The sequence below is a fragment of the Micropterus salmoides genome, unplaced genomic scaffold (assembly GCF_014851395.1).
Source record: "Micropterus salmoides isolate LMB-PRFRI ecotype aquatic unplaced genomic scaffold, ASM1485139v1 Ms_hic_scaffold_2, whole genome shotgun sequence".
Lineage (NCBI taxonomy): Eukaryota > Metazoa > Chordata > Actinopteri > Centrarchiformes > Centrarchidae > Micropterus > Micropterus salmoides.
Genome location: NW_024041150.1, coordinates 6587212 through 6598746, shown reverse-complemented (window position 1 = coordinate 6598746; position 11535 = coordinate 6587212). Strand labels below are relative to the sequence as shown.

General features: G+C 43.9%; 2 protein-coding genes across 2 annotated transcripts in view; both read right to left on the bottom strand.

The window, feature by feature from the left end:
* The window catches only part of LOC119911344 (NLR family CARD domain-containing protein 3-like), a 125865-nt gene that overhangs the window by 64497 nt on the left and 49833 nt on the right, over positions 1-11535 (bottom strand). The window lies entirely within an intron of this gene.
* LOC119911412 (homeodomain-interacting protein kinase 2-like) lies at positions 7279-7920 on the bottom strand. The gene is made up of 3 exons (XM_038730306.1): positions 7806-7920; positions 7619-7711; positions 7279-7501 (listed from the first exon to the last, which is right to left on the bottom strand). The coding sequence occupies exons 1-3, from the start codon at positions 7914-7916 to the stop codon at positions 7331-7333; spliced, it is 375 nt and encodes a 124-aa protein (XP_038586234.1). The 5' UTR covers positions 7917-7920; the 3' UTR covers positions 7279-7330.

Sequence of the window (11535 nt, the reverse complement as noted above, 5' to 3'; positions counted from 1 at the left end):
AGAGAGAGAGAGAGAGAGAGAGAGAGAGAGAGAGAGAAGGAGCCTCTTGTGTCTTTAATGGACGCACTAATTTTCTTAGGCGTCCTGACAGCAATGAGGAGGAGGGCTGGGAGAGTTGAGGTTAAAATATCATTAACCTTCCAGTTGGTATGTACAGTAACATTTAAAAGACATTAATGACGCTGACCAAACAGCCTGCAAGGCTTCGGCATGCTGTGGCAGCTCACCTCTGCCAGGATTCTCCTACAGTATGTAAGTCTGCCACTGCTCTCACTGGCTGCCTGTCAGAAAGTAAAACTCACTCTAACACCTAACATAGTTTTATGGATAGGGCACATTATTTTCAAGTTTTATTCTTCAAAATATAAACTTGATTTTGTTAGTTTTATTAAAGTTGGTATGTGGTATTTTTGGTTGTTTGTTGCTGAAGGTCTTGAGAGGACTACATTCTTCCGTTAAGACCCTTTCAGAAAAGAAGCGATTTACGCTGCGCTGGAGGTTGGGTTCAGTGGAAAAGTTCAGCTACTTTGACAGCAGCGTGCATGCAAGCTCACAGAGCAACGCGGTGCGTGTTGCTTGATGCAGCAACAAACCGCCGTTCCGTAGCACAAGCCATTGAAAATAATGGGTTTCAGACCTATCTGAAAGGTTACACTTGCTTTGTTTGTTTACATTGCAAGCTCAACTCTTACCGCTACGGCATCAATTGTAAGTGACACGTTTATATTTAATTCCCTACCAACTTGCCATGTTATTTAACTTAGTTATTTAACTGCAGCTAGCCTCATCAACAAGACCCGGGTCCCCCACTGACACTATTTATGTCAACTGTATGTTTGTCTACGTGTAGCACCTTATCACCAAAGCAAATTCCTTGTATGTGTAAAACACTACTTGGCAATAAAGGTCCTTCTGATTCTGATTATGTATTACCTTTACTTTACCAGCTGGGTGATGATCCCGCAGGTGCTGCATCATATTTGATGTAGCTATTTGCTCCTTTAGCAGCAACCTTTTAACGACAAGCTTTTGAACAGGTGATCTGTCATCTTCCATAACGCCCTGGTCAGTCTTGGTGTACCCTAAATGCTCCTACACTGCCGACTTCTGCCGTTTTTTTGGTGCAAATAAAGCTTCACAGTTCTGGCCCTCTACCATAGTTAAGCCAGTGTGCAGTAGTAGCCTCCATGTCTCTGATAAGCACGGCATTTCAAGCTGGTTCACTGCTCAAGTAACTTTTTGTTTTCATTTTGTGCAAGTTGCAACAGTTCCTTTCCCTGCAACAGGAATACTCGGTGCAGCGGAGCCTTTACGATTGATTAACTGTGATGTTTTAAAGCGTTGTTAATAGTGAAATCCAGTAATCGTTGGTGTCACTGGTAATCGTTTTTACCACTCTTGGTTGCCAAAGTAAGATATTGCAAATGAAAAGAGCCAACTTGAAAATATAACTGTACAATTTATATCTTATATAGCATCTTTCAAAATATATTTTCTTCTTACAGAACCAACCGAAGCTCCTCCAGTGTTTCTCTTATAGTTTTTTTCCCCAACAACAATGGCTACAGATCAGATACTGAGAAGGGTTGGAACATTCAGAAGTGTGTGTATTTAAGTGATAAATGTAGTCTGAACTGCAATCAATTAATCAGTTTTATTTACTTTAGTTTAGTTTTATTTAAAAAATGGCTAGACATTGTTCAGAAAAAATACATATAGTGAGAAACAATGAATATGAAATCAGTCCTTCACAGCGGGACACCTGCAGCAACAAAAGCTAGACTTGATGCGACGGAGGAATCTATGAATCCTCTTCTGACATGTTTTAGTCCAACCAGAGGAGACTGAGGCTGCAGCGGGGATGTCTATTGGTTTAACTCTGTCAGAAGACCAGGCAGCAGGATCTTCATAGGAGCAGGGAGGTACTCCTCCATCAGAAGACAAGACAGCTGGATCTTCATAGGAGGTGGGATGAAGTCCTCCTTCAGAAGACCCGGTGACTGGATCTTTATAGGAGTAGGGAGGTGGTCCTACATCAGAAGACCAGGCATCTGGATCTTCATAGGAGCAGTTGTTTAGTCCTTCATCAGAAGACCCGGAAGCTGAATCTTCATAAGAGCAGGGAGGTGGTCCCTCATCAGAAGACCAGGCAGCTGTATCTTTATATGAGGTGGGATGAAGTCCTCCTTCAGAAGACCCGGTGACTAGATCTTTATAGGAGCAGGGAGGCGGTCCTTCATCAGAAGACCAAGCAGCAGGATTTTCATAGGAGCGGGGAGGTACTCCTCCATCAGAAGACAAGACAGCTGAATCTTCATTGGAGGTGGGATGAAGTCCTCCTTCAGAAGACCCGGCAGCTGAAACTTCATAAGAGCAGGGAGGTGGTCCTTCATCAGAAGACCAGGCAGCTGGATCTTCATAGGAGCAGGGAGGTAGTCCTCCATCAGAAGACAAGACAGCTGGATCTTCTAATGAGGTGGGATGAAGTCCTCCTTCAGAAGACCCGGTGACTAGATCTTTATAGGAGCAGGTAGGTGGTCCTTCATCAGAAGACCCGGAAGCTGAATCTTCATAAGAGCAGGGAGGTGGTCCTTCATCAGAAGACCAAGCAGCAGGATTTTCATAGGAGCAGGGAGGTAGTCCATCAGAAGACCAGGCAGCTGGATCTTCATAGGAGCAGGGAGGTACTCCTCCATCAGAAGACAAGGCAGCTGAATCTTCATTGGAGGTGGGATGAAGTCCTCCTTCAGAAGACCCGGTAGCTGAAACTTCATAAGAGCAGGGAGGTACTCCTTCATCAGAAGACAAGGCAGCTGAATCTTCATATGAGGTGGGATGAAGTCCTCCTTCAGAAGACCTGGTGACTAGATCTTTATAGGTGCAGGGAGGTAGTCCTCCTTCAGAAGACCTGGTGACTAGATCTTTATAGGTGCAGGGAGGTTGTCCTTCATCAGAAGACCTGGCAGCTGAATCTTCATATGAGGTGGGATGAAGTCCTTCTTCAGAAGACCCGGTGACTGGATCTTTATAAGAGCAGGGAGGTGGTCCTTCATCAGAAGACCAGGCAGCTGGATTTTCATAGGTGCAGGGATTTAGTCCTTCATCAGAAGACCTGGCAGCTGAATCTTCATGAGAGCAGGGAGGTGGTTCTCCCTCAGAAAACCCAGCAGCTGGATTTTCATGGGAGCAGAGGGGTGGTCCTTCATCAGAAGACCAGGCAGCTGGATCTTCATAGGAACAAGAAGGCAGTCCTGTATCAGAAGACCAGGCAACAGGATCTCCATAGGAGCAGAGAGATAGTCCTCCATCAGAAGACCAGGCAGCTGGATCTTCATATGAGGTGGGATGAAGTCCTCTTTCAGAAGACCCAGTGACTGGATCTTTATAGGAGCAGGGAGGTGGTCCTTCATCAGAAGACCAGGCAGCTGGATCTTCATAGGAGCAGGGAGGCAGTACTCCATCAGAAGACCAGGCAACAAGATCTTCATAGGAGTAGGGAGGCAGTACTCCATCAGAAGACCAGGCAGCTGGATCTTCATAGGAGCAGGGAGGCAGTACTCCATCAGAAGACCAGGCAACAAGATCTTCATAGGAGCAGGGAGGCAGTACTCCATCAGAAGACCAGGCAGCTGGATCTTCATACAAGCAAGGAGGTAGTCCTTCAGAAAACCAGGCAGCTGGATATTCATAAGAGTAGGGAGGCAGTACTCCATCAGAAGACCAGGCAGCAGGATCTTCATAGGAGCAAGGAGGTAGTCCTTCAGAAAACCAGGCAGCTGGATATTCATAGGAGCAGGGAGGCAGTACTCCATCAGAAGACCAGGCAGCTGGATCTTCATATGAGCAGGGAGGCAGTACTCCATCAGAAGACCAGGCAACAAGATCTTCATAGGAGCAGGGAGGCAGTACTCCATCAGAAGACCAGGCAGCTGGATCTTCATAGGAGCAGGGAGGCAGTACTCCATCAGAAGACCAGGCAACAAGATCTTCATAGGAGCAGGGAGGCAGTACTCCATCATCAGAAGACCAGGCAACAAGATCTTCATTGGAGCAGGGAGGCAGTACTCCATCAGAAGACCAGGCAGCTGAATCTTCATATGAGGTGGGATGAAGTCCTCCTTCAGAAGACCCGGTGACTGGATCTTTATAAGAGCAGGGAGGTGGTCCTTCATCAGAAGACCAGGCAGCTGGATTTTCATAGGTGCAGGGATTTAGTCCTTCATCAGAAGACCTGGCAGCTGAATCTTCATGAGAGCAGGGAGGTGGTTCTCCCTCAGAAAACCCAGCAGCTGGATTTTCATAGGAACAAGAAGGCAGTCCTGTATCAGAAGACCAGGCAGCAGGATCTCCATAGGAGCAGAGAGATAGTCCTCCATCAGAAGACAAGACAGCTGGATCTTCATAGGAGGTGGGATGAAGTCCTCCTTCAGAAGACCTGGTGACAGGATATTTATAGGAGCAGGGAGGTGGTCCTACATCAGAAGACCAGGCATCTGGATCTTCATAGGAGCAGGGAGGCAGTACTCCATCAGAAGACGAGGCAACAAGATCTTCATAGGAGCAAGGAGGCAGTACTCCATCAGAAGACCAGGCAGCTGGATCTTCATAGGAGCAGGGAGGCAGTACTCCATCAGAAGACCAGGCAACTGGATTTTCATAGGAGTAGGGAAGCAGTACAGCTTCAGAAAACCAGGCAGCTGAATCTTCACAGGAGTAGAGAGGCAGTCCTCCATCATACGACAAGGCAGCTGGATCTTCATATGAGTAGGGAGGGAGTACTCCATCAAAAGACCAGGCAGCTGGATCTTCATAGGAGTAGGGAGGCAGTACTCCTTCAGAAGACCAGGCACCAGGATCTTCATAGGAGCAGGGAGGTAGTCCTTCATCAAAAGACCAGGTAGCTGGATATTCATAGGAGTAGGGAGGCAGTACTCCATCAGAAGACCAGACAGCTGGATCTTCATATGAGCATGGAGGTAGTCCTCCTTCAGAAAACCAGGCAGCTGGATATTCATAGGAGTAGGGAGGCAGTACTCCATCAGAAGACCAGACAGCAGGTTCTTCATAGAAGAGAGGTAGTCCTCCATCAGAAAACCAGACAGCTGGATTTTCATAGGAGCAGGGAGGCAGTCCTTCATCAGAAGACCAGGCAGTAGGATCTTTATAGGAGCAAGGAGAAAGTTCTCCATCAGAAGACCAGGCAGCTGGATCTTCATAAGAGCAAGGAGGTAGTCCTTCTGAAAACCAGGTAGCTGAATATTCATAGGAGTAGGGAGGCAGTACTCCATCAGAAAACCAGGCAGCTGGATCTTCATAGGAGCAGAGAGGCAGTACTCCATCAGAAGACCAGTCAGTAGGATCTTCATAGGAGCAAGGAGGCAGTCCTCCATCATAAGACAAGGCAGCTGGATCTTCATAGGAGTATGGAGGCAGTACTCCATCAGAAGACCAGGCAGCAGGATCTTCATACAAGCAAGGAGGTAGTCCTTCAGAAAACCAGGCAGCTGGATATTCATAAGAGTAGGGAGGCAGTACTCCATCAGAAGACCAGGCAGCAGGATCTTCATAGGAGCAAGGAGGTAGTCCTTCAGAAAACCAGGCAGATGTATATTCATAGGACTGGGGAGGCATGACTCCATCAGAAGACCAGACAGCAGGTTCTTCATAGGAGCAGAGAGGTAGTCCTCCTTCAGAAAACCTGACAGCTGGATTTTCATAGGAGCAGGGAGGCAGTACTCCATCAGAAGACCAGTCAGTAGGATCTTTATAGGAGCAAGGACGCATTCCTCCATCATAAGACAAGGCAGCCGAATATTCATAAGAGTAGGGAGGCAGTACTCCATCAGAAGACCAGGCAGCAGGATCTTCATAGGAGCAAGGAGGTAGTCCTTCAGAAAACCAGGCAGCTGGATCTTCATAGGAGTAGGGAGGCAGTACTCCATCAGAAGACCAGTCAGTAGGATCTTTATAGGAGCAAAGACGAATTCCTCCATCATAAGACAAGGCAGCTGGATCTTCATAGGAGTAGGGAGGCAGTCCTCCTTCAGAAAACCAGACAGCTGGATTTTCATAGGAGCAAGGAGGTAGTCCTTCTGAAAACCAGGCAGCTGAATATTCATAAGAGTAGGGAGGCAGTATTCCATCAGAAGACCAGGCAGCTGGATCTTCATAGGAGCAAGGAGGTAGTCCTTCAGAAAACCAGGCAGCTGGATATTCATAGGAGTAGGGAGGCAGTACTCCATCAGAAGACCAGGCAGCAGGATCTTCATAGGAGCAAGGAGGTAGTCCTCCAGAAAACCAGGCAGCTGGATCTTCACAGGAGTAGAGAAAAAGTCCTTCATTAAAAGACCAGGCAGCTGGATCTTCATAGGAGTAGAGAGGCAGTACTCCATCAGAAGACCAGTCAGTAGGATCTTTATAGGAGTAAGGAGGAAGTACTCCATCAAAAGACCAGGCAGCTGGATCTTCACAGGAGTAGGGAGGCAGTACTCCATCAGAAAACCAGGCAGCTGGATCTTCATAGGAGCAGTTATTTAGTCCTTCATCAGAAGACCCGGAAGCTGAATCTTCATAAGAGCAGGGAGGTGGTCCTTCATCAGAAGACCAAGCAGCAGGATTTTCATAGGAGCAGAGAGGAAGTACTTCATCAAAAGACCAGGCAGCTGGATCTTCACAGGAGTAGGGAGGTAGTCCTCCTTCAGAAGTCCAGGCAGCTGGATCTTCATAGGAGCAGGGAGGTAGTCCTTCAGAAAACCAGGCAGCTGAATATTCATAAGAGTAGGGAGGTAGTCCTCCTTCAGAAGTCCACGCAGCTGGATCTTCATAGGAGCAGGGAGGTAGTCCTTCAGAAAACCAGGCAGCTGGATATTCATAGGAGCAGGGAGGTAGTCCTTCAGAAGACCAGGCAGCTTGATCTTCACAGGAGCAGGGAGGTAGTCCTTCAGAAGACCAGGCAGCTTGATCTTCATCATAGGAGTAATTGACTGGAACTCCATCAGATGACCCTGTGGTGGGACCATCGTCATAGGAGACAGTGGCTTTGGTTCCATCAAATGACCTGGTGGGAGGAGCATTGTCACTGGAAGCAGAGGGTAGACCTCTGACGTAGAACTCAGCAGCTGACTCTCTGTCAGTTTTGGAAGCTGCAGGGGTGTTAACCCTGTCTGCTGAGTCCTCTATTGGGCAGACATCCATCATTGTTTTGGAGGCGGTTAGACTGGAGAAAGTTTGACAATCAATCAGTAAATCAGCCAGTCAGTCATAAAAGCCATCAGTCAATGCAACATGATGTGTTTTCTACTACCAGTGTGAACAGAATCACGATCACTTACTAGGCTGTGCTGCCAGAGTGCTCGATCAGGTGGGACATTGTGACGAACGGGTGCTCCAGAGCTTGATGGGGAGAGATTCTCTGATCCCCGTCAAGATGCATCAGCCGTTTCATGAGGTCCACAAAAGCCCTCCTGTCCTCAAATTCAGCAGCATCCCATTCAGGATAGATCTGGATTTGGAAACAAATTCATGTCAATTGATCCAGCCGCCTCCTACATCTGAGAGACATATGAATAACTAGTACTGATCCAGTCGTCACTCATAAAACACAGTACAGAGCACCTACATTCACCAGGTCATCCAGAGAGCTGGGCAGGTCAATGAAGCTGTTACGCTCCTCTGGTTTCACGCTGTTCGCAGCTGTATATTCTTCAGGCGTCTAAAGGAACAAAATAGCCTATATATGAGAACCATTTTAAAGGATTATGAAAAATGATTTATCCAACTCAAACAAAGAAGAAAATGGTTGCTACCATAAGCCTCCAAGTTGGACCTTCAGAAGCCTCCTCCTCACTGAAGAAGTACTGGGTATATTTGCCAGCACAGAGCAGGTGGTCCTCTGGCTGACCCAGAACCTCAACCATGCACTTCATCTGCAAACAAAATATACAGAATCACATCATTCTGCATTAAGTCTTTACTTGGTTCTGAATATTTGTCTGAGGAAGCTGACCTACCATCTGATAGTCACAGTCGACAGGGAAGAGGTTTTCAGCAAGGTAGAGGAAGGCCAGGATGCAGCCAACTCCCCAAACATCTATAGCCTCTGTGAAGGGCAGGCCTAGGGCAATTTCTGGTGCCCTGAGGATGGAAGACAGGAGCCAAAGATGAGAAATCTGTTGGCAAGCTTTGAGAACCAAGAGAACGACGTGGATGTTAAGAAAAATGGGGAGCACTGCTGAGCAACCAATGGAGTAGGACGAGTGTTTAGGGGCTGCTGCAGATTTTCTGAACTGAATTTCTCCCTATGTGAGAGAGATTCTGAATGAGCAGAAAGTTTTGATCATGAGCTGAAAAACTGCTGAAACACAGAAGCTATTAAAGTCAAAGAGTTTCTAACTGAATTAAAATTATTTCATTTCTCATTGAGGAGAGAAAAGGTCATATTTAAAGAGGTTACTTCCCCAAACAAGGGCAAAGACAAAAGAGGAGGAAAGACTAAATCACACATGTGTACTGACTCAGATGACATTACATGAAAAAATATTTGAATACACATTTAATATGTATTCAAATATTAGAATATAATATATATATTTGTTTTGTTTTGTTCTACAACAACTTTATGTTGTATAATGACAAATAACCTACCTTGTAACCTTGTAAAGGTTTATCTACAGGAGAAATATCTAAAAGCAACACAGAGTGCCTGACAGCTTTACTGCATTATATTCCATTATATTTGAAATACAAATATACAATAAGCTATACATGTGGTAAATCTCTGTTTATATTATTATTATCATAGTTTCAGCTGACACAGCCATATACTCTTTACAGTATTTCAGTTTTGTACATATATTTGACCAATACTTTGATTAATGTAGTCCTCAAGATTGAATTTGATAGATGAAGTTTATTTGTTCACACATAATTCCGATTTTATGATTTAGCGCTATGCAGTCATTTCTTCAATGTTTGATTTTACTTTTCTCTAATCATTCAAGCATTGAAGGGCATTTTTTTCTCTTCTTGTCTTGTTTTAAGTTAAAAGGAGGGACATCACTGTCACAGTCTAATTTGAAAGATTTAAAAAACTGTATTGACCTTTTGTGCTTTTTAGTCATATTGAGTAATTAAATATTTTTGCACGCGTGGCCTGGTTGAGTCTACAACACTGAATTAGGAAATTCCTCCATCTGGGTCACAATAAGGTTAATGACCAAGAACTTCTTTGAAATTGCAATTGAAAAATGTTGTCCCCCTCACCATAATTCCTGCAACTACTACTACTACTACTACTACAGCATGTTATAGTTAAGTCTTCTGTGTTAACTATTAACTAAATTATACTAAACTATGCTAAACCACTGAATCTTTGTGTTTTTCTCAATCTTTTTGTGAAATTCATTTTGACCTGCTTAGCTGCTCCTTTGCCGGCACTCATCTGGCCGTCATGCGTCGTCTGTGATTTGACGTAACATCATGATGCCACCACAAGCGTACAACGCAATGACCCGAATGACAGAGGCCTTAGCTTTCTACTGCAAAAAGAACTGATTGATTTAAACAGGATCATGCCAACAGTGATCTCCTGTGGCCAGTGCGAGGCCGTTTCACACATTTGTTAATTTTTGGAGGTGATCTGAATTGTGTGTTCGACACAGTGTTGGACCGATCTAGTATCCCTTGTAGGCATTGTGTTATCCCTCAGTCAAAAGGTTTTCATTTTTCTTCCAGGTACATCAGTTGTACTCAAGAATTGATTACTTTTTTATAGATATTAGTAGCCTATCAATCATTGTGTTGTTTCCACTGATTATTCAGCCATTCTAGTTTCTGATCATGCTCCATTATTTCTCGATGTCCAACTATCCATACATAAATATATCCACCGCTTTGGAGACTTAATTCCTTAATGTTGGCAGATAAAAAAATTGTTTCTCTCTTTTAATCAGAACATGATGTGTACAGAATGAGGCTACATCATATTCACTGCTTTGGAAGTCACTGAAAGCATTTCTCAGGGGACAGATTATCTCATACTCTTCCTCCAATAAAAAACACAATGCCAGGCTGTGAGAACTTTTGTCATCTATTAGTAGCCTTGAACCTTGTGTGTGCATCTAACCCTTTCCCAGAAATATTTAAGAAGTGTCTTGGTCTCCATACAGAGTTCGATCTAATTTCATCCAAAAGCGCTGAGAGTTTGCAATTACTAACTTGTGGTCCTATTTATGAGCACGACGATAAAGCAAATCGGTTATTGGTACACCAGTTAAAACGGCAATCCACCTCACGCCTCCTACCCCAAATTAAGAATTATTCTAGTATATCTTTCACAGAACCTATGGAAATTAATACATCATACTTTGTACAAAACAGATTTTCCAACAGATAAAAATGAAAATCCTACTATTGATCTAGTGATCGCGTGAAAGATCACTAGATCACATCTGAAAGATTTGGATGCTCCTCTTTCCCTGGAAGAATTACTGCTTTCTACCAAAGCAATGCAGTCAAATAAAGCCCCTGGTCCAGATGGATTTACAGTAGGGTTTTTTTAAAAGAAATTCTGTGATAAATTGGCACCTTTACTTTTGCAGATGTACAATGAATCATTGGAAAATGGTTTGCTACTTCCAACACTCACTCAAGCAGCTCTTCTCTTAAAGCCTGATAAGGTTCCCACCTCCTGTGCTCTTAGAGACCTCTGTCCTTTCTAAATGTTGATGTAAAGGTACTGGATATATTTTTTCTCGCCACAAAAACAGTTACTTCCTGTCTGCAGCCTCATCAACAAGGCCCGGGTCCCCACTGACACTCCCCCCTTGCAAATAATGCAGATGTCTCTGCACATGTAAATATTATTTCATTTGATATCATGCACAAACATGGCACATAGCACATTTTTGTTGTTAATTGTTAATCTTTGTTGTTGTATATTTTTATATTGTCAATTTATATATTTATGTACACAATACTCTCTTCCGTTGCGTTGCGTTTCGTTACGTCTGCACAACACAAACCCAGAATAATGAACATGTAAATATCTGCGATGTTGTTCTTTCTCTGCAAATAGTTGTATCATTTTTCTCTATTCTTTTTATTATTCTTATATAACTTGCATTGTCTATTCCATATTTATATATTTCTACATTTATTTATGTCAACTGTATGTTTGTCTACGTTTATCACTAAATTCCTCGTATGTGTAAAATATTACTTGGCATAAAGCTCATTCTGATTCTGATTTAACTCTTTTCTTCTCTTATGTTCTTTTATCTGTATAAAATCTAAATCTTGTTAATGATGCCTATTTTATGGAACTTGATTCAGTTTTCCAAAAAAAAGGAGAACGACAAAAGCTCCGTAAACAGATGTGCAGGATGAACCCACCTGTATCCGACCGGCTGAAGGTCCATCCCGGGCTGGACTTTGGTGGCTGGAATAGCTTCGCCAAAGTCTATTAATTTTACCCTCATAGGCTGGGCCTGCTTGTTGACAAACAAAATGTTTTCTGGTTTGATATCTGTATGCAGG

What these genes read in the sequence shown, in the direction of transcription:
- LOC119911412 (XM_038730306.1), bottom strand. Translation starts at nt 7,916, where the DNA reads ATGGTTGAGGTTCTGGGTCAGCCAGAGGACCACCTGCTCTGTGCTGGC. An exon ending in GTCCAACTTGGAGGCTTATG is followed by an intron (nt 7,712 to 7,805) that starts GTAGCAACCATT and finishes TTGTTCCTTTAG; the next exon opens with ACGCCTGAAGAATATACAGC. An exon ending in CTCTGGATGACCTGGTGAAT is followed by an intron (nt 7,502 to 7,618) that starts GTAGGTGCTCTG and finishes TTCCAAATCCAG; the next exon opens with ATCTATCCTGAATGGGATGC.